General features: G+C 43.6%; 1 protein-coding gene across 2 annotated transcripts in view; it reads left to right on the plus strand.

Annotated features, from left to right (window-relative positions):
- The first annotated feature begins 4,435 nt into the window (after positions 1 to 4,435).
- Positions 4,436 to 22,312, plus strand: part of tgfbi (transforming growth factor, beta-induced) — a 31,945-nt gene continuing 14,068 nt past the window's right edge. For both annotated transcript variants that reach the window (XM_036943436.1, XM_036943437.1), the window contains exons 1-10: positions 4,436 to 4,629; positions 4,927 to 5,025; positions 15,196 to 15,260; positions 15,478 to 15,635; positions 17,649 to 17,813; positions 18,226 to 18,372; positions 18,725 to 18,866; positions 19,758 to 19,970; positions 20,770 to 20,907; positions 21,697 to 21,839. In XM_036943436.1, the coding sequence (XP_036799331.1) occupies positions 4,514 to 4,629; positions 4,927 to 5,025; positions 15,196 to 15,260; positions 15,478 to 15,635; positions 17,649 to 17,813; positions 18,226 to 18,372; positions 18,725 to 18,866; positions 19,758 to 19,970; positions 20,770 to 20,907; positions 21,697 to 21,839 (1,386 nt within the window). In that variant the 5' untranslated portion in view covers positions 4,436 to 4,513. The remainder of the gene's footprint in view (positions 4,630 to 4,926; positions 5,026 to 15,195; positions 15,261 to 15,477; positions 15,636 to 17,648; positions 17,814 to 18,225; positions 18,373 to 18,724; positions 18,867 to 19,757; positions 19,971 to 20,769; positions 20,908 to 21,696; positions 21,840 to 22,312) is intronic.

A 22,312-nucleotide genomic window follows, 5' to 3' on the forward strand; every position in this document is an offset into this window, starting at 1 on the left:
CTGGCAGTGTAACTAACCCTGGCAGTGTAACTTATCCTGGCAGTTTAACTAACTCTAACCCTGTCAGTGTAACTAACCCTGGCAGTGTAACTAACCCTGGCAGTGTAACTAACCCTAACCCTGGCAGTGTAACTAACCCTGGCAGTGTAACTAATCCTGGCAGTGTAACTAACCCTGGCAGTCTAACTAACCCTGGCAGTGTAACTAACCCTGGCAGTGTAACTAACTCTAACCCTGGCAGTCTAACTAACCCTGGCAGTGTAACTAACTCTGGCAGTGTAACTAACTCTGACCCTGGCAGTCTAACTAACCCTGGCAGTGTAACTAACCCTGGCAGTGTAACTAACCCTAACCCTGGCAGTGTAACTAACCCTGTCAGTGTAACTAACCCTAACCCTGTCAGTGTAACTAACCCTAACCCTGGCAGTGTAACTAACCCTAACCCTGTCAGTGTAACTAACTCTAACCCTGGCAGTGTAACTAACTCTGGCAGCGTAACTAACCCTGGCAGTGTAACTAATCCTGGCAGTGTAACTCACTCTAACCCTGTCAGTGTAACTAACCCTGGCAGTGTAACTAACCCTGGCAGTGTAACTAATCCTGGCAGTGTAACTAACCCTGGCAGTGTAACTAACCCTGGCAGTGTAACTAACCCTGGCAGTGTAACTAACCCTGGCAGTGTAACTAACCTTGGCAGTCTAACTAACCCTGGCAGTGTAACTAACCCTGGCAGTGTAACTAATCCTGGCAGTGTAACTAACTCTAACCCTGTCAGTGTAACTAACCCTGGCAGTGTAACTAACCCTGGCAGTGTAACTAACCCTGGCAGTGTAACTAACCCTAACCCTGGCAGTGTAACTAACCCTGGCAGTGTAACTAATCCTGGCAGTGTAACTAACGCTGGCAGTCTAACTAACCCTGGCAGTGTAACTAACCCTGGCAGTGTAACTAACTCTAACCCTGGCAGTCTAACTAACCCTGGCAGTGTAACTAACTCTGGCAGTGTAACTAACCCTGGCAGTGTAACTAACTCTAACCCTGGCAGTCTAACTAACCCTGGCAGTGTAACTAACCCTGGCAGTGTAACTAACCCTAACCCTGGCAGTGTAACTAACCCTGTCAGTGTAACTAACCCTAACCCTGTCAGTGCAACTAACCCTAACCCTGGCAGTGTAACTAACCCTAACCCTGTCAGTGTAACTAACTCTAACCCTGGCAGTGTAACTAACTCTGGCAGCGTAACTAACCCTGGCAGTGTAACTAATCCTGGCAGTGTAACTAACTCTAACCCTGTCAGTGTAACTAACCCTGGCAGTGTAACTAACCCTGGCAGTGTAACTAATCCTGGCAGTGTAACTAACCCTGGCAGTGTAACTAACCCTGGCAGTGTAACTAACCCTGGCAGTCTAACTAACCCTGGCAGTGTAACTAATCCTGGCAGTGTAACTAACCCTGGCAGTGTAACTAACCCTGGCAGTCTAACTAACCCTGGCAGTGTAACTAACCCTGGCAGTGTAACTAACCTTGGCAGTCTAACTAACCCTGGCAGTGTAACTAACCCTGGCAGTGTAACTAACCCTGGCAGTGTAACTAACTCTAACCCTGGCAGTGTAACTAACCCTGGTAGTGTAACTAACCCTGGCAGTCTAACTAACCCTGGCAGTGCAACTAACCCTAACCCTGGCAGTGTAACTAACCCTGTCAGTGTAACTAACCCTAACCCTGTCAGTGTAACTAACCCTAACCCTGGCAGTGTAACTAACCCTGGCAGTGTAACTAACTCTGGCAGTGTAACTAACTCTGGCAGTGTAACTAACCCTGGCAGTGTAACTAACCCTGTCAGTGTAACTAACCCTAACCCTGGCAGTGTAACTAACCCTGGCAGTGTAACTAACTCTGGCAGTGTAACTAACTCTGGCAGTGTAACTAACCCTGGCAGTGTAACTAACCCTGGCAGTGTAACTGACCCTGTCAGTGTAACTAACCCTGGCAGTGTAACTAATCCTGGCAGTGTAACTAACTCTAACCCTGTCAGTGTAACTAACCCTGGCAGTGTAACTAACCCTGGCAGTGTAACTAACCCTAACCCTGGCAGTGTAACTAACCCTGGCAGTGTAACTAATCCTGGCAGTGTAACTAACCCTGGCAGTCTAACTAACCCTGGCAGTGTAACTAACCCTGGCAGTGTAACTAACCCTGGCAGTGTAACTAACCCTGGCAGTGTAACTAACTCCAACCCTGTCAGTGTAACTAACCCTGGCAGTGTAACTAATCCTGGCAGTGTAACTAACCCTGGCAGTCTAACTAACCCTGGCAGTGTAACTAACATTGGCAGTGTAACCAACCCTGGCAGTGTAACTAACCCTGGAAGTGTAACTAACCCTGACAATGTAACTAACCTTGGCAGTGTAATCTAGTATGTTCCCTATCACTGTTAGCATGTGTCATCATTATCCTTTTACTAAAACATATTGGATTCACTCTTGAATAGTTTGATGTATTTTTCGTAAATGTGCATAATATTACTAGAAATCATTCATCTGTGATTTCATTGCCTTCAAGTGTAGAATTTCACCATATATAACAGACTGACCCTATCCCCCCGGCACATAGACTACTGCAGCATAGATACTGGAGTCTGAGACGGGAGGGGTCGGGGAGACACTGTGGCCCTGTCTGACGACACCCCTGGACCGGGCCAACCAGGCAGGATATAACCCCACCCACTTTGCCAAAGCACAGCCCCCACACCACTAGAGGGATATCAACAGACCACCAACGTACTACCCTGAGACAAGGCTGAGTATAGACCATGAAGATCTCCCCCACCGCACGAGCCCTGGGGGGGGCGCAAAACCGGACAGGAAGATCACGTCAGTGACTCAACCCACTCAAAGTCGTGTATAGTGAAAAAGGCCTGGCACGACATGACGCACCCCCTCCTAGGGACGGCGTAGAAGAGCACCAGTAAGCCAGTGACTCAGCCCACGCAATAGGGTCAGAGGAAGACAATACAAGTTAGCAATGAACTCATCCCTGCTGAAACACTCTGGGTGTGGGTGAGACAGATGTATTAACAAAAAGCAGTTTTGTCAGAGTTCCCAGTCCAGGGTTCCCAGTCCAAGCCAATGACTGAAACTATTGGCTGAGAAACTTTGTTCAGGTCAAACTGAGAATTTCTGTGGTAAAATAGATGTCCTGGCTTTGATACTCTCTACAGTGGATGTCCTCAGAAAGCTAGATGTCCTGGCTTTGATACTCTCTACAGTGGATGTCCTCAGAAAGCTAGATGTCCTGGTGATGATACTCTACAGTGGATGTCCTCAGAAAGCTAGATGTCCTGGTGATGATACTCTACAGTGGATGTCCTCAGAAAGCTAGATGTCCTGGCTTTGATACTCTCTACAGTGGATGTCCTCAGAAAGCTAGATGTCCTGGTGGTGATACTCTACAGTGGATGTCCTCAGAAAGCTAGATGTCCTGGTGGTGATACTCTACAGTGGATGTCCTCAGAAAGCTAGATGTCCTGGTGATGATACTCTACAGTGGATGTCCTCAGAAAGCTAGATGTCCTGGCTTTGATACTCTCTACAGTGGATGTCCTCAGAAAGCTAGATGTCCTGGTGATGATACTCTACAGTGGATGTCCTCAGAAAGCTAGATGTCCTGGTGGTGAAACTCTACAGTGGATGTCCTCAGAAAGCTAGATGTCCTGGTGGTGATACTCTACAGTGGATGTCCTCAGAAAGCTAGATGTCCTGGTGGTGATACTCTACAGTGGATGTCCTCAGAAGGCTAGATGTCCTGGTGGTGATACTCTACAGTGGATGTCCTCAGAAAGCTAGATATCCTGGTGATGATACTCTACAGTGGATGTCCTCAGAAAGCTAGATGTCCTGGTGGTGATACTCTACAGTGGATGTCCTCAGAAAGCTAGATGTCCTGGCTTTGATACTCTACAGTGGATGTCCCCAGAAGGCTAGATGTCCTGGTGATGATACTCTACAGTGGATGTCCTCAGAAGGTGAAATATCCATGTACTGTATCTAATGCCTGACCCAGGCATTAGCTTGAGAAGCTGATGCTAGTCTTCATGTCTCAGACGAGGGATGGCATTGCATTTGGGACTAATTTGAGGGATGGCATTGCATTTGGGACTAATTTGAGGAATGCCATTGCATTTGGGACTAATTTGAGGGATGGCATTGCATTTGGGACTAATTTGATGACCAATAAAATGTATCTCAAAAAATATATTTGTTCACATTATTTAATATATTTTCTTTCCATATCATTACTGTATTTGTGGTAAAATAAGATTGACTCCGTTAGTTATACCTATTTTCTTATTTTATTTTTTTGTGCAAAAGGTTTTAATTCCACACGCCTATCTTGGCTCACTCCCCACGCCCCTCCCCAGAACGGTTTCCTTCACTATATATTCATGGTCGCGTCGTCCTCGGTCTTGTCTGGAGTGCGGAGGCGGACGGAATAAGGGGAAAAGGTCAAAAAAATGCAGCACTTAACTTTATTCACTTTGGCGATCACCTTGATTGCAACGATTTGTTTGGCAAAGTCACCCTATCAATCAGTTCTTCAGCACAGCAGGATAAGAGGCAGGCAGCATGGGTAAGGCTGCTTACTTATTCAAATGATGTGTCCTTAGAACGTTCTGCGCTATGCAATTTCATGCAAACGTGACTTTTGTTCGTATAATTACGAAGGATAATGAATGTTTTATGTTAGAAAATATATGACTTACTACGCCTACTGATTTTTAATGGCATACTTTGGTTGTGCTTCACAACTGCTTTGTAGTACAGTGAACAAGTAATTCGATGTGATGGGCAAACTCACAATTGTCTATTGTAATGTGCCGCTAAAAATAAATAAAACGCAATGAAATATTCTCTCATCTCTTTTTAGACCAAACGTGTGCGCGATGCAAAAGATACAAGGGACCGACAAGAAATACTTCACCAACTGCAAGCAATGGTACCATCGCAAGATCTGCGGCAAACCGACGTGAGTGTAATATAAACCTGTTATTAACGTGCGTGTTCATTTTAAATGGTTGACAGTGAGTTGATTTATTTATTATAACATGCTGCGTCAATATATTTTGTATTTTAGCCTACTGGTGTAGACTATAAATCTAGTGTGGATGGATAGGATGTCCTTCATCAGAAAGGATGAGGAGCCCAAACTTTTTTTTGTCATTTCTGCTGAGCAGACCACTGCCTTTATTGTTCATTTAGATACGCAAACAATAGATTTTAAGAAGGATTTCTGAGTTTTCCACTGGTTTAAATGAGGAATTTTCCTTTCGTGTGGGTTCCATGAAGGAGAACTCCCAACTAAGATTGTCAAGTGAAAACATTGAACCTTCACCTCTATTCTGCTGGAAGCAGCAGGGGGTAAGGACAGAAACAGATTTGGGACGTAACCATAGCATAGAGGTGCAGTAAATGACATACAGTGAGAAGGAATTGATTTGACTTTGAGTTATGCTCAAATTAGTCCCAAACATCAGCTTGCATAAAATCTCCATCTTCAAAGAGTTAAGTAGGATGAAGGTGACAGTTTTAAAGAGCACATTAGTGAAATTCCTTCCTGAATCAGTAGCCCAACTATTTAAGTCGCTAACCATAATGACTCGCTGTTGTAAAATGACATGCAGTGAGGTCTGTTTTCAATCATCTGCTGGGATTGAGGTTTCAAAACCTAAGATTGGTTCAGTTGGTAACCAGAATGTTGAAGTGGGATATGCTTTTTCTTCATCATTTTACGAGAACTTCTCCTTCGGTCGTTGGGTCCTGCCAGGACAGTCTGATGCCAATGTAGATGAGACAGTGAGTGCGTTCGAAATGGGAGAGAACTTCTCCTTCGGTCGTTGGGTCCTGCCAGGACAGTCTGGTGCCAGTGTAGATGAGACAGTGAGTGTGTCCCAATTGGCACCCTATTCCCTATATAGTGCACTACTTTTAACCAGAAACCTATTCATTTTGACCAGGGACCCTAGGGTTCCATTAGGGATGAATAGGGTGCCATTTGGGATGTATAGTCTGCTATTATGCAAGATGTCCCAACAGTCCTGGGAGAGAAAATATCTTCTAAAAATGTTAATGACTTAATGGTGCAGGTATACTAGTGGTTAGAGTGTGGGGGCGGTAGATAGTCTAGTGGTTAGAGTGTAGTGGCGGCACGGTAGCCTAGTGGTTAGAGTGTAGAGGTAGGTGGCAGGTAGCCTAGTGGTTAGAGTGTAGGGGCGGTAGGTAGCCTAGTGGTTAGAGTGTAGGGGCGGTAGTTAGCCTAGTGGTTAGAGTGTAGGGGCGGCAGGTAGCCTAGTGGTTAGAGTGTAGGGGCGGTAGGTAGCCTAGTGGTTAGAGTGTAGGGGCGGTAGGTAGCCTAGTGGTTAGAGTGTAGGGGCGGCAGGTAGCCTAGTGGTTAGAGTGTAGGGGCGGCAGGTAGCCTAGTGGTTAGAGTGTAGGGGCGGTAGGTAGCCTAGTGGTTAGAGTGTAGGGGCGGTAGGTAGCCTAGTGGTTAGAGTGTAGGGGCGGTAGGTAGCCTAGCGGTTAGAGTGTAGGGGCGGTAGGTAGCCTAGCGGTTAGAGTGTAGGGGCGGTAGGTAGCCTAGTGGTTAGAGTGTAGGGGCGGTAGGTAGCCTAGTGGTTAGAGTGTAGGGGCGGTAGGTAGCCTAGTGGTTAGAGTGTAGGGGCGGTAGGTAGCCTAGTGGTTAGAGTGTAGGTGCTGTAGGTAGCCTAGTGGTTAGAGTGTAGGGGCGGTAGGTAGTCTAGTGGTTAGAGCATTGGGCCAGTAACCAAAAGGTTGCTTGATCGAATCCCAGAGCTGACCAGGTAAAAATCTGTTGTTCTGACCCTAAACAAGGCAGTTAACCCACTGTTCCTAGGCCGTCATTGTAAATGAGAATTTGTTCTTAACTGATTTGCCTGGTATAAATAAATCAAATGTGAATTTGACAGCAGAAAGGTGTCTGCAAGCCTCCCAGCTGAAAGAGTTTGTGCATATATTTACATATATTATGATGACATTTCTGTTCGTTTTGGACTTCGAGCACACAACATTTTTTTCTTGAAGCCGAAGTCAGTAGCCAAGGTATACACCCCTCCGTTGGTGATTCGTCAACAGTAGCGATTCTTCAATAAAGACGTTGTTGTCATTCAACGTGAGACGACTCGTTTTCAATCACATTTTTGTTTCATTTAGAAATACTGCACCAAAAATCTTAGTTTGATGTAAAATTGCGAAATGACTTAGGAAATGACTCGTCCGTGAATCATTGAGTCATCCGCTTTGTTGCTGAGTCCTCTTCTCTTTTTGTGACGTTGACATGGACTGGAAGTTTGATACGTTTTAGTGTTAGTATAGGAGATAAATAGCTGGCTTAGTTAGATAGTTAGTTTGGAGGAGAGAAATGCTGGGTTATCTAGGTAGTTAGTTTGGATGAGATAAATAGCTCGGTTAGTTAGTTTGGACGAGATAAATAGCTGGTTTAGTTAGGTAGTTAGTTTCGGGGAGACAAATAGCTGGGTTAGCTAGGTAATTCGTTTTGGGGAGATAAATAACTGGGTTAGCTAGGTAATTCGTTTTGGGGAGATACATAGCTGGGTTAGCTAGGTAGTTACACAGTAGATAATGGATACCTTGCGTCTCTCTAATCAATCAGTCCAGGTAGTGTTACACAGTAGATAATGGATACCTTGTGTCTCTATTCAATCAGTCCAGGTAGTGTTACACAGTAGATAATGGATACCTTGTGTGTCTCTATTCAATCAGTCCGGGTAGTGTTAAACAGTAGATAATGGATACCTTGTGTGTCTCTATTCAATTAGTCCGGGTAGTGTTAAATAGCTTGACCACCTCTGAGGATAAAAGGACAACTCAGGTTACCAACATCAATCTTCCATTTAGGCCCTGTCCTGGACCCTGGGCATTAAAGGCACTGACAGCCTCAATCTTCCAGATAGGCCCTGTCCTGGACCCTGGGCAGTAAAGGCACTGACAGCCTTCCACAGTAGCGGCTGTTTGATCAACGTCAATGTTAACGTCCCTGCAGGTGGCAAGATGCTATTGGTTATTTCTCTGTCTAACATTCCTCTGAGATTGTGTTGTAGGTTTTGGGAAAGTCATGTGTCGACCAATGCACCATTATACTGCCTTGCCCTGCAGTGCATGGGAATGGGTGTGTTAAGAAAACAGGCATTTGCTATTTAAAATAAGTGGGTCTTGTTGTGTGAGAGTCTGAGTGTGAGTTGTGTGAGAGTCTGAGTGTGAGTTGTGTGAGTGTCTAAGTGTGAGTGTGTGAGTGTGAGTTGTGTGAGAGTCTGAGTGTGAGTTGTGGGAGTGTGAGTTGTGTGAGAGAGAGAGTCTGAGGTGTGAGTTGTGTGAGTGAGTGTGAGTTGTGTGAGAGAGAGAGTCTGAGTGTGAGTTGTGTGAGTGAGTGTGAGTTGTGTGAGAGAGAGAGTCTGAGTGTGAGTTGTGTGAGAGAGAGAGTCTTCTGTTCCTGGAATTTTCTTGTTATTTGATCTCCCTTGATGATTATTGTGAAATGATCTGGATGTTTCCTGTAGAATTGTTTTTACCACAGACACAAACTTGATGTATTTGTAACGGGAGACGTTTGCTGGCGATTCAGAACAGTGTTTCTTTCATTGGAAATCTCATGAAAGTTGAAGAGGAAGTGAAACTTTGCTGTGGGCGCTGGATGTTTGGAGGAAATGATGGCTTTAGAGGGTACTGTTGAGGGACTTCCGTCCCTAAACGCACACTAATCATTCATAAGGGAGCCATGAAAAATGTACTTTTTCCATAGCAAGCCAGGCAGGCCTAACTGTGTCAATTTGAGATGGCTGGGACTGGGAGATTGAGAGTTGCGCTCGAAAGGACAAACCCGGGCTTGTGTCAACAAACGTTTCAAAAAGCTTTTATCAGTTTGGATTTAATTACATTTCCAGACAGAGACAGACAAGAGAGAGTCGAGGTAAAATACTATGTAGAATATTTCTAATACATATCCTTTAGCATGTCTGTAGTGCCGGATGTGCAGTGGTTTGCACGTTTGGGACTATTAGATTGGCCTGTTAGGCCAGGCAAGCAAAAAACAAATCACAGAACGTTTAAAAAAAAATGATTTAAAAAAAGGGATGCACAGATATGACATTTTTGTCCGATACCGATAACCAATATTTAAAATTTTAGCTGCCTTTTAATCATTCTAGTACAGTTAAATAGTTAACACACACACATGGATGCAGCGGTCTAAGGCACTGCATCTCAGTGCAAGAGGCGTCATTACACAAATCCAGCAAGTCATCTAACAATTCCCCAACAACTACCTAATACACACAAATCTAACAAGTAATCTAACAATTCCCCAACAACTACCTAATAAACACAAATCTAACAAGTAATCTAACAATTCCCCAACAACTACCTAATACACACAAATCTAACAAGTAATCTAACAATTCCCCAACAACTACCTAATAAACACAAATCTAACAAGTAATCTAACAATTCCCCAACAACTACCTAATACACACAAATCTAACAAGTAATCTAACAATTCCCCAACAACTACCTAATACACACAAATCTAACAAGTAATCTAACAATTCCCCAACAACTACCTAATAAACACAAATCTAACAAGTCATCTAACAATAGCATGGAGCGTGGTGGCGACACAGTAAAGAGGCTCAGAGAGAACGCCACCGGATTGCTTGTTCACGCACTCGAGTACTTTCGTACGTTTTAAATCAAATCAAATGTATTTATATAGCCCTTCGTACATCAGCTGATGTCTCAAAGGGCTGTACAGAAACCCAGCCTAAAACCCCAAACAGCAGGTGTAGAAGCACGGTGGCTAGGAAAAACTCCCTAGAAAGGCCAAAACCTAGGAAGAAACCTAGAGAGGAACCAGGCTGTGGGGTGGCCAGTTCTCTTCTGGCTGTGCCGGGTGGAGATTATAACAGAACATGGCCAAGATGTTCAAATGTTCATAAATGACCAGCATGGTCGAATAATAATAAGGCAGAACAGTTGAAACTGGAGCAGCAGCACGGCCAGGTGGACTGACAAGGAGTCATCATGTCAGGTGTTAACCCCACGGTCTGTGTGGGCAGTTTTGTTGAGCAGGCGTTTCAATGCCATGACAGAGGCTATCACGTCTGTTGTTGATGAGCGTATTTCCAAGTTTCAAACATGTTCTCAAATGTCATTGAAATGGCAGCAGCGGTATGAGAACCAGCATTATTATTATTTAAAAAAAAAAAAAATTTACCCCTTTTTCGTGGTATCCAATTGTTAGTAGCTACTATCTTGTCTCATTGCTACAACTCCCGTACGGGCTCGGGAGAGACGAAGGTTGAAAGTCATGCGTCCTCCGATACACAACCCAACCAGCCGTACTGCTTCTTAACACAGCGCGCATCCAACCCGGAAGCCAGCTGCGCCAATGTGTTGGAGGCTACACCGTGCACACCGCACTGCGCCCGGCCCGCCACAGGAGTCGCTGGTGCGCGATGAGACAAAGAGATCCCTACCGACCAAACCCTCCCTAACCCGGACGACGCAATTGTGCGTCGCTCCACGGACCTCCCGGTCGGTTACGACAGAGCCTGGGCGCGAACCCAGGGACTCTGATGGCACAGCTGGCGCTGCAGTACAGCGCCCTTAACCACCCGGGAGGCCACCAGCACATTCTTGAGCAATACGGCTTTCCTCAGTACGAAATCCTCATTGACCCACAGTGCTGTCAGACTCTGCATGCTAGTGGGGCTGACATCACTGGTCCAAATGTCAGTCGTGAAGCTAATAGCAGCTTATATGTATGTACGTTTCAACCATACGGTGTAACTCTGGTAGGGCAACATCTGGAAAATAGTGTGTACCGGGGCTCAACCAGTCGGCGAAAGCCAACATCACCAAGACAGAGGACGTTTGATTGTCAAGGGCAATGAATTCCATTATCTTGGCGTTAATGGATTTCGCCTTTGAGTGGTCTCGCTGACAATGTTCTTACTCTTTCAAATGACTGCTGGACTTGAACCTATTTAGTTGTTGGAAGTGTGCGCTTAGTATATGTTCTGTGTAGCGCTGTATTGTCCTTTGCGCTATCTTCTTACGTTATATAGTTACGCACGTCAGCTTTGACATCGGTTTTGCACATCGCCGTTAAACTAGACATCGGGCCGATGTCGTAATTTTTTTAGCAAATATCGCCCGATTCCGATATGCTCATGATATATTGTGCATCTCTAATTTCAAATAGTATTTGAACCCAATGGATGGAGTGCTGCCTCTACACTCTAACCACTAGGCTACCCTGCCGCCTCTACACTCTAACCACTAGGCTACCCTGCCGCCTCTACACTCTAACCACTAGGCTACCCTGCCGCCTCTACAGTCTAACCACTAGGCTACCCTGCCGCCTCTACACTCTAACCACTAGGCTACCCTGCCGCCTCTACACTCTAACCACTAGGCTACCCTAGTGGTTAGAGTGTTGGATTAGCAGCCGAAAGGTAATGGGTTCAGATGTAGGCCATGGGGACGTGGTGCTGCTGGTGCTAGAGAGGTTACAGGTCACTTGAGGGGAGAAACCCATAACTCTGAGTCACCAATAACCCTAACAACACCCCTTAGTTACCTCCCAAAGCCCCACTCTGTGCATTGGAGAGAACATTGCATTGGTTCTTCTGTTTTTCTCAGCAATCACACTATGTTTTGAAGTGGTAGCATTTGACTAAAGGTGAATCCCAGAGCTAACTAGTCTGTAAAGCTTTATACACGCTCACTTTTACAACAAATTACATCTTGTTATATTGTCTGGGAAATAAACGTTTTTTTGTTGTCTATACTTAATCAATAAAGCAAGAAAACATATATTTGTTTGTTTGTTGATACAGTACCTATGAATATAAAGCCAAAGTGAGAGATGACTGTGTGGGAAAATCCAAATCTATCTAGCATGCTGATTTCAACATGGACGCCATAAAGTCAAATGGACCTTCAGTGTACTTCTTTAGTACTTCTACATGGTGGACAGCTTGCCTCAACACTCAGACGTCTCAATGTACACAGTGTTTGAATTATACAACCTTGCTGTTTATTTTGACAGAAATCCATGGCTACCATCTTTGTTTATGCTTGCGGAGAAAAAAATCTAAGTTGAGTGATCATCTGTTTTGATAATCAGTCTGGGCTGGTTTCCTGGCTACTGTGTTTTACAGGGACCCCCCCCCCCCCAGATTCAGATTGGGTTGGGTTAAATGTGGAAGACACATTTCAGTTGAAGGCTTTCAGTTGGACCCTTTCCTTTACATTTTCCTCAGTAAAGAAGCTATGGGGAAGGGGGGGGGGGGGGGGGGGGGGGGGGGGGCTACAGTTTGAAGAGAGGGTTTCAGATGTTTTCAGAAGATGGGCAGGTACTCTGCTAAAGAGCTTTGACTGATCTGAGTGAGATCTGACCTCCCTTCGGAGTACTTGGGTTGGAGTGTAGGGCCTGCAAGGGGCTGCAAAATGCCAAATTATTTTTGTGTAGATTTTCACAGCTTTTGCCTTGTCTTTTTTTGCGTGTTATGTATTGTTAATATTGCCACTGTGTTTCACACTATAACCTATGTGTCCCACTGTTGGATTAGTAATACTAATGTTTACACAATGGACTAGCATCCTTTGTCATCATTTTCCTTGTTTTCTGGTTGTATGAAGAACTTGCCACCGAATGTACTGTTGAAGTCAGAAGTTTACATACACCTCAGCCAAATACATTTAAACTCAGTTTTTCACAACTCTTGACATTCAATCCCAGTAGAAATACCCTGTCTTAGGTCATTTATGATCACCACTTTATTTTAAGAATGTGAAATGTCATAATAATAGTAGAGAGAATGATTTCTTTCAGCTTTTATTTCTTTTATCACATTCCCAGTGGGTCAGAAGTTTACATGCACTCAATTAGTATTTGGTAGCATTGCCTTTAAATCTTCCACAAGCTTCCCACAATAAGTTGGGTGAATTTTGGCCCATTCCTCCTGACAGAGCTGTTGTAACTGAGTCAGGTTTGTAGGCCTCTTTACTCGCACACGCTTTTTCAGTTCTGCCCACAAATTTTCTATAGGATTGAGGTCAGGGCTTTGTGATGGCCACTCCAATACGTTGACTTTGTTGTCCTTAATCCATTTTGCCACAACTTTGGAAGTATGCTTTGGGTCATTGTCCATTTGGAAGACCAATTTGCAACCAAGCTTTAAATTCCTGACTGATGTCTTTATATGTTGCTTCAATATATCCACAATTTTCCTCCCTCATGCTGCCATCTATTTTGTGAAGTGCACCAGTCCCCCTTGCAGCAAGGCACCCCCACAACAGGATGCTGTCGCCCCCGTACTTCACTGTTGGGATGGTGTTCTTCGACTTGCTAGCCTCTCCCTTTTTCCTCCAAACAAAGTGATGATCATTATGGCCAAACAGTTCTATTTTTGTTTCATCAGACCAGAGGACATTTCTCCAAAAAGTACGATCTTTGTACCCATGTGCAGTTGCAAACCGTAGTCTGGCTTTTTTGTGGCAGTTTTGGAGCAGTGGCTTCTTCCTTGCTGAGCGGCCTGTCAAGTTATGTCAATATAGGACTTGTTTTTACTGTGGATATAGATATTTTTGTACCTGTTTCCTCCAGCATCTTCACAAGGTCCTTTGCTGTTGTTCTGGGATTGATTTGCACTTTTCGCACTAAAGTATGTTTATCTCTAGGAGACAGAACGCATCTCCTTCCTGAGCGGTATGACGGCTGCGTGGTCCCATAGTGTTTATACTTGCTACCTACTGCTTGTACAGATGAACGTGGTACCTTCAGGCGTTTGGAAATTGCACCCAAGGATGAACCAGACTTGTGGAGGTCTACAATGTTTTTTTCTGAGGTCTTGTTTTTTTGTGGAGGTCTTTTTTTTCTGAGGTCAATTAGCCTATCAGAAGCTTCTAAAGCAATGACATAATTTTCTGTAATGTTCCAAGCTGTTTAAAGGCACAGTAATCTTAGTGTATGTAAACTTCTGACCCACTGGAACTGTGATACAGTGAACTATGTGATTATAACTGTCTGTTGTAACGGCTCTCGTTTGTTGAATGAAGAGTGGACCAAGGTGCAGCGTGGGAAGTGTTCATGATTTTAATGTTCAAAAAACACTCAAACAAAATGACAAAAAGTGAAAACGAAAGCGCACAGTTCTGTCAGGCAAAAACACTAAACAGAAAACAAGATCCCCAAAAAACCCAAAAGAAAAATGACAACTTATATATGATTCCCAATCAGAGACAACGATAGACAGCTGCCTCTGATTGGGAACCACACTTGGCCAAAATCAAAGAAATAGACAACATAGACTTTCCCACCCGAGTCATACCCTGACCTAACCAAACATAGAGAATAATAAGGAACTCTAAGGTCAGGGCGTGACATCTGTAAACAATTGTTGAAAAAATTCCTTGCGTCATGCACAAAGTAGATGTCCTAACCGATTTGCCAAAACTATAGTTTGTCAACAAGAAATTTGTGGAGTGGTTTAAAAAAAAAGTTTTAATGACTCCAACCTAAGTGTATGTAAACTTCCGACTTCAACTGTAGCTAGATAAAAGCTTCCTTTTCGTGGAGATAGACCACTTATTGTTTACGTAGCGTTAAGGTTCACATTTTTATCTGATAGCTTAGTGGTATACCTTTGCTTGTCTGTTCTCCTTTTGTTTTTACTGGACCGGAGCCTCAGTATTGGTCCCTTAGTCCCCTTTTTGGAGTTTCCTTTGGCCAACCCTGGGTCAGTGGATTCCTCTGCTCCCTCTGTCTCTCTCTGAGGAAATTAGCTTTTATGACCTTCCAGCTGAGCCCAGTTTAGATTTATCGTGGAAATATCTTAAATGCACAAAATGGCAGAACTTTGTGTATAGCATGTGGTTGAATCATTTAGTCTAAGACATATTGCTCAATCTTTTGTAGCCCGGTCACAGATCTGTTTGTGGCAAGACAACACAAACAATATCTGGGACAAGACAACACAAACAATATCTGGGACAAGGCTAGAGTCTTTTGATTGGAAAGGGTAATGAGAAACTGAAACCTGTTGTTTTCATCTCTGATTGGCTGCAGTCATCTTCAACCTGTGTTCTTATTGGTCGACAGGGTGATCAGCTATGAGTGTTGCCCCGGTTACGAGAAGCTTTCAGGAGAGAAGGGTTGTCCTGCTGGTAAGAAGAAATAAGCAAATCAAGTTATAGCTCAGTCACTTACTATCCTTATGATGCAACATCTAGTTATCAATTTGGGATAATTATTTCTAGACAAGAGGCCTGTCAAACAAAACATGGCATCTCACTTTGGTTGTGAAATATACATCCATCAAGTCAACATTTGATTTTCACACATTCCCCCAATATGATGTTTAAGAGTGTATTTTTTCCCCAGCCCTGCCATTGGTGAACATCTACAACACGCTGGGTATGGTTGGAGCCGCCACCACTAAGATGTACTCAGAGAGGGCTCAGCTGAGGGAGGAGATCGAGGGACCAGGGAGCTTCACCTTTTTCGCTCCCAGCAACCAGGCCTGGGCGGCCCTACCCACTGTGAGTCTCATCTTCACAGGAGAGGGATACACTGAGAGAGAAACCAGAACATTAAATATAATGCACCCCAATCCTGTTGCATCTAGAGATTTTGTATTATTCTGACCTCAGACTATGTGTTATCAGCCTAACCAACCACACTAGCATTTCAAAGTTCCTTTTTAGGAGCAGTAGCTATAACCAAGTTCATGTCTTTTTTAATATATACAGTGCATTCTGAAAGTATTCAGACCCCTTGACGTTTTCCTCATTTTGTTACGTTACAATCTTATTCCAAAATGGATTACATTTAATGACATTTTCCTAATCAATCTACACACAATACCCCATTATGACAAAGCGAAAAGTTTAAAAAAAATGTTTTGCAAATCAATAATATAAAACAGAAATACCTTATTTACATAAGTATTCAGACCCTTTGCTATGAGACTCAAAATTGAGCTCAGGTGCATCCTGTTTCCATTGATCATCCTTGAGATGTTTCTACAACTTGATTGGAGTCCACCTGTGGTAAATTCAATTGATTGGACATGATTTGGAAAGGCACACACCTGTCTATATAAGGTCCCACATTTGACAGTGCATGTCAGAGCAAAAAACAAGCCATGAGGTCGAAGGAATTGTCCGTAGAGCCCGGAGACAGGATTGTGTTGAAGCACAGTTCTGGGGTAGGGCACCAAAACGTTTCTGCAGCATTGAAGGTCCCCAAGAATGCAGTCGCCTCCATCATTCTTAAATGGAAGAAGTTTGGAACCACCAAGACTCTTCCTAGAGCTGGCCGCCCGGCCAAACTGAGCAATCGGGGGAGAAGGGACTTGGTCAGGGAGGTGACCAAGAACCCGATGGTCACTCTGACAGAATTCCAGAGTTCCTCTGTGGAGAAGGGAGAACCTTCCAGAAGGACAACCATCTCTGCAGCATTCCACCAATCAGACCTTTATGGTAGAGTGGCCAGACAAAAGCCACTCCTCAGTAAAAGGCACATGACAGCTCGCTTGAAGTTTGCCAAAAGGCACCTAAAGGACTTTCATACCATGAGAAACAAGATTCTCTGGTCTAATGTAACCAATAATGAACTCTTTGGCCTGAATGCTAAGCGTCACGTCTGGAGGAAACCTGGCACCATCCCTACGGTGAAGCATGGTGGTGGCAGCATCATGCTGTGTCGATAATTTTCAGCAGCAGGGACTGGGAGACTAGTCAGGATCAAGAGAAAGACGAACAGAGCAAAATACAGAGATCCTTGATGAAATCTTGCTCCAGAGCACTCAGGGCTTCAGACTGGGCGGATGAATGGCACAACAATGGGCCTCAGAATCTCATCACGGTATATCAGCGCATCCAAATTGCCATCGATAAACTTCAATTGTGTTCGTTGTCTGTAGCTTATGCCTGCCCATACCACCCCACCGCCACCATGGGGCACTCAGTTCACAACGTTGATATCAGCAAACCGCTCACCCACATGACACAATACACGTGGTCTGCTGTTGAGAGGTCGGTTGGATGTACTGCCAAATTCTCTATAACAACATTGGAGGAGGCTTATGGTAGAGAAATTAACATTCAATTCTCTGGCAACAGCTCTGGTGGACATTCCTGCAGTCAGCATACCAATTGCACTCTCCCTCAAAACTTGAGACATCTGTGGCATTGTGTTCTGTGACAAAACTGCACATTTTAGAGTGGCCTGTTATTGTCCCCCAGCACAAGGTGCACCTGTGTAATGATCATGCTGTTTAATCAGCTTCTTGATATGCCACACCTGTCAGATGAATGTATTATCTTGGCAAAGAAGAAATACTCACTAACAGGGATGTAAACAAATTTGTGCACATTTGAGAGAAATAAACAATTTGTGCGTACGAACATTTCTGGGATCTTTTATTTCAGCTCATGAAACATTACTTTACATGTTGCGTTTATATTTTTTTGTTCAGTATATATTGTTAGCCTGTTAGCTTGTTAGCTTATTGTTAATCTGATGAAAATATGACTCTGGTTTTTATGTAGGAAATCCTGGATGCTCTGGTGAGCAACGTGAACATTGAGCTGCTCAACGCGCTCCACTACCACATGGTGAACCGCCGTTTGACCTCTGAGGACCTGAAGCACGGATCTGCCTTCCCCTCCATGTACCAAGACTTCAACGTTCACATCCACCACTACCCCAACGGAGTGAGTAGCATCTGTCCAATGTTAATTTTGCAATTTGTTGGAAGCACCGGTGGCTGGTAGCACCTTAATTTGGGGAGGACGGATTCATAGTGTTGACTGGAATTGCATGGTATTCAATGGTAGAAGAATGGCATCGACAGATCAAACACAGGGTTTTCCATCTGTTTGATAGCATTCCATTCACTTCATTTCAGTCATTATTATGAGCCACCCATGCCCTCACCAGCCTCCTGTGATTGGAAGGTATATGAGGTTGTGACTTGGCCTGGTCCCAGATCTGTTTGTGCAATATGACCAAGCAAGTTGGAACCTCTAGAGAGATAACTCAACAACAAAAGAGACATGAACAGAAAGGTTGTTTTGGTAATCTTTCAAATGGTCACGTAGATAAAATGTTCTCTTGTCATTGCAGATTGTAACAGTGAACTGTGCTCGTCTGGTGAAAACAGACCAGCATGCGACCAACGGGATCGTGCACGTCGTGGACAGAGTCATCACCGCGGTTACCAACAACGTGCACACTTTCATCGACACCGATGATGATCTGGAGACTCTTCGTGTAAGTAAACGCCTTTAACAGTTTGTCGCTTCATTCATTCATTCATTCATTCATTCATCCATTCATTCATCCATTCATTTCATTCATGAATTCATTCATCCATTCATTCATCCATTCATCCATTCATTTCATCCATTCATCCATTCATTTCATCCATTCATTTCATTCATGAATTCATTCATCCATTCATTCATTCACAGAAGAGTATATCATACAGAACTCGCTTACCATTTTATACATGTTGAACATATGATATGATTCAGTGTTGATTCGGTGTTGATTCAGTTTGTGATTCAGTGTTGATTCAGTTTTGATTCGGTGTTGATTCAGTTTGTGATTCTATGTTTTTTAGACTGCTGTTGCTGCTGCTGGTCTGACCCAAATGCTGGAGAGCGATGGTCACTACACGGTGTTCGCTCCAACCAACGAAGCCTTCGAGAAGATCCCCCCTGAAATGCTCAAGAGGATCCTAGGAGACCCCGTGGCTCTGAGAGGTGAATCTAAGGACAGTTGGATATAGAACGGGGAGATAGATATTGGATATAGAACGGGGAGATAGATATTGGATATAGAACGGGGAGATAGATATTGGATATAGAACAGGAAGATAGATATTTGATATAGAACAGGGAGATAGATATTGGATATAGAACAGGGAGATAGATATTGGATATAGAACGGGGAGATAGATATTGGATATAGAACAGGGAGATAGATATTTGATATAGAACAGGGAGATAGATATTGGATATAGAACAGGGAGATAGATATTGGATATAGAACAGGGAGATAGATATTTGATATAGAACAGGGAGATAGATATTGGATATAGAACAGGGAGATAGATATTGGATATAGAACAGGGAGATAGATATTGGATATAGAACAGGGAGATAGATATTGGATATAGAACAGGGAGATAGATATTGGATATAGAACAGGGAGATAGATATTGGATATAGAACAGGGAGATAGATATTGGATATAGAACAGGGAGATAGATATTGAATATAGAACAGGGAGATAGATATTGGATATAGAACGGGGAGATAGAGATTGGATATAGAACAGGGAGATAGATATTGGATATAGAACAGGGAGATAGATATTGGATATAGAACAGGGAGATAGATATTGGATATAGAACAGGGAGATAGATATTGGATATAGAACAGGGAGATAGATATTGGATATAGAACAGGGAGATAGATATTGGATATAGAACGGGGAGATAGATATTGGATATAGAACAGGGAGATAGATATTGGATATAGAACAGGGAGATAGATATTGGATATAGAACAGGAAGATAGATATCGAAGACAGGAACCGAATGACTTATTAACGTGAACTAAGTTCTACTTGTGTCTGTACTCTCCATCCAGACCTGCTGAACTACCACATCCTGAAGAACATGCAGTGTGCAGAGTCCATCACATCTGGTACTCCCCTGGAGACCCTACAGGGGACCGTTCTAGAGGTGGGCTGTGATGGGAGTGACATGACCCTCAACGGGAAGGCCATCATCCAGAAGAAAGATCAGCTGGGGACCAACGGAGTCGTCCACTACATCAACGAGCTCCTCATCCCAGACTCGGGTATTCAAATCAGAGTCAGATCCTTAAGTTGAGAGTTGTTGCGTCAATGCCAAAATATAAGGCTGTAATTCAAACTATTGGACTTCTGCCTTCTTTTAGGAGATTATTAGTAAGGGTGATTTAGTCTGAGAAGGTCTCGGACTGCCATAGGAGTTGAGAGTCTAGTCTGGAAGGTCTCTAACTGCCATAGGAGTTGAGAGTCTAGTCTGGAAGGTCTCTGATTGCCATAGGAGTTGAGAGTCTGAGAAGGTCTCTGACTGCCATAGGAGTTGAGAGTCTGAGAAGGTCTCTGATTGCCATAGGAGTTGAGAGTCTAGTCTGAGAAGGTCTCTGATTGCCATAGGAGTTGAGAGTCTAGTCTGAGAAGGTCTCTGATTGCCATAGGAGTTGAGAGTCTAGTCTGAGAAGGTCTCTGATTGCCATAGGAGTTGAGAGTCTAGTCTGAGAAGGTCTTTGATTGCCATAGGAGTTGAGAGTCTAGTCTGAGAAGGTCTTTGATTGCCATAGGAGTTGAGAGTCTAGTCTGAGAAGGTCTCTGATTGCCATAGGAGTTGAGAGTTTAGTCTGGAAGGTCTCTAACTGCCATAGGAGTTGAGAGTCTAGTCTGAGAAGGTCTCTAACTGCCATAGGAGTTGAGAGTCTTGTCTGGAAGGTCTCTGATTGCCATAGGAGTTGAGAGTCTGAGAAGGTCTCCGACTGCCGTAGGAGTTGAGAGTCTGAGAAGGTCTCCGACTGCCATAGGAGTTGAGAGTCTCTGTTCAATGAGAAATGTTCATTTATGTACTGATCTCTTTTGAAGCTAAAACCTTGTTGGAGCTGGCCCAGGGATCTGTCGTTACCACAGCGACCAAGCTGTTTGTTGATGCTGGTCTTGGCTCCCACCTTTCTGGCTCCGAGGCTCTGACCATCCTGACCCCTCAGAATGAAGCTTTCAAAGGTATCATTGATCGATGACGCTCCCTCCATCTTTTTCTACCCCCCCCATCTCCATCTCTAGAAAGGCATATCTCTCTAGTCACCCCCAAAACCAATTATTTCTTTGGCCGCCTCTCTTTCCAGTTCTCTGCTGCCAATGACTGGAACGAACTACAAAAATCTCTGAAACTGGAAACACTTATCTCCCTCACTAGCTTTAAGCACCAACTGTCAGAGCAGCTCACAGATTACTGCACCTGTACATAGCCCACCTATAATTTAGCCCAAACAACTACCTCTTTCCCAACTGTATTTAATTAATTTATTTATTTTGCTCCTTTGCACCCCATTATTTTTATTTCTACTTTGCACATTCTTCCATTGCAAAACTACCATTCCAGTGTTTTACTTGCTATATTGTATTTACCTTGCCACCAAGGCCTTTTTTGCCTTTACCTCCCTTCTCACCTCATTTGCTCACATTGTATATAGACTTGTTTATACTGTATTATTGACTGTATGTTTGTTTTACTCCATGTGTAACTCTGTGTCGTTGTATCTGTCGAACTGCTTTGCTTTATCTTGGCCAGGTCGCAATTGTAAATGAGAACTTGTTCTCAACTTGCCTACCTGGTTAAATAAAGGTAAAATAAAAATAATAAAAATAAAATCTCTATCTCCCTCTCTCTCTCTCGCTCTCTCTGTCTCCCTCTCTGTCTCCTTCTCTCTATGCTAACAAACAGGAGTGACTTGAGCCATGATTCTTGAGCCATTTCATGAATCTGATAACTTCTGTATCTATTGTTAACAGAGGGTGTGAAGATGACTGGTGAGCTGAAGAAGCTGTTGAAGAACCACATCCTGAAGGAGCAGCTGTCTTCCGGTGTACTGTACCACAGACAAGAGCTAGAGACTCTGGGAGGAATCAAACTCAGAGTGTTGGTCTACCGTAACGTAAGTACCACAGATCAAATCCCTCTGGAGGACCTACAGCGGGCATCCCATGATGCAAAAGACTCAGGTTGAGCTGAATTAAGAGATTTATCAACATGTAACTCTGATCACACAGTTGTTCTTCTGGAAAAAGACAATACTCTTCCTAAAGGTTAAAGGTTAACTCATTGTGTAGATTACTCTCTTCCTAAAGGTTAACTCATTATGTAGATTACTCTCTTCCTAAAGGTTAACTCATTATGTAGATTACCCACTTCCTAAAGGTTAACTCATTATGTAGATTACCCTCTTCCTAAAGGTTAACTCATTATGTAGATGACTCTCTTCCTAAAGGTTAAAGGTTAACTCATTATGTAGATGACTCTTCCTAAAGGTTAAAGGTTAACTCATTATGTAGATTACCCTCTTCCTAAAGGTTAAAGGTTAACTCATTATGTAGATTACCCACTTCCTAAAGGTTAAAGGTTAACTCA

Source organism: Oncorhynchus mykiss, chromosome 14 (assembly GCF_013265735.2).
Source record: "Oncorhynchus mykiss isolate Arlee chromosome 14, USDA_OmykA_1.1, whole genome shotgun sequence".
Lineage (NCBI taxonomy): Eukaryota > Metazoa > Chordata > Actinopteri > Salmoniformes > Salmonidae > Oncorhynchus > Oncorhynchus mykiss.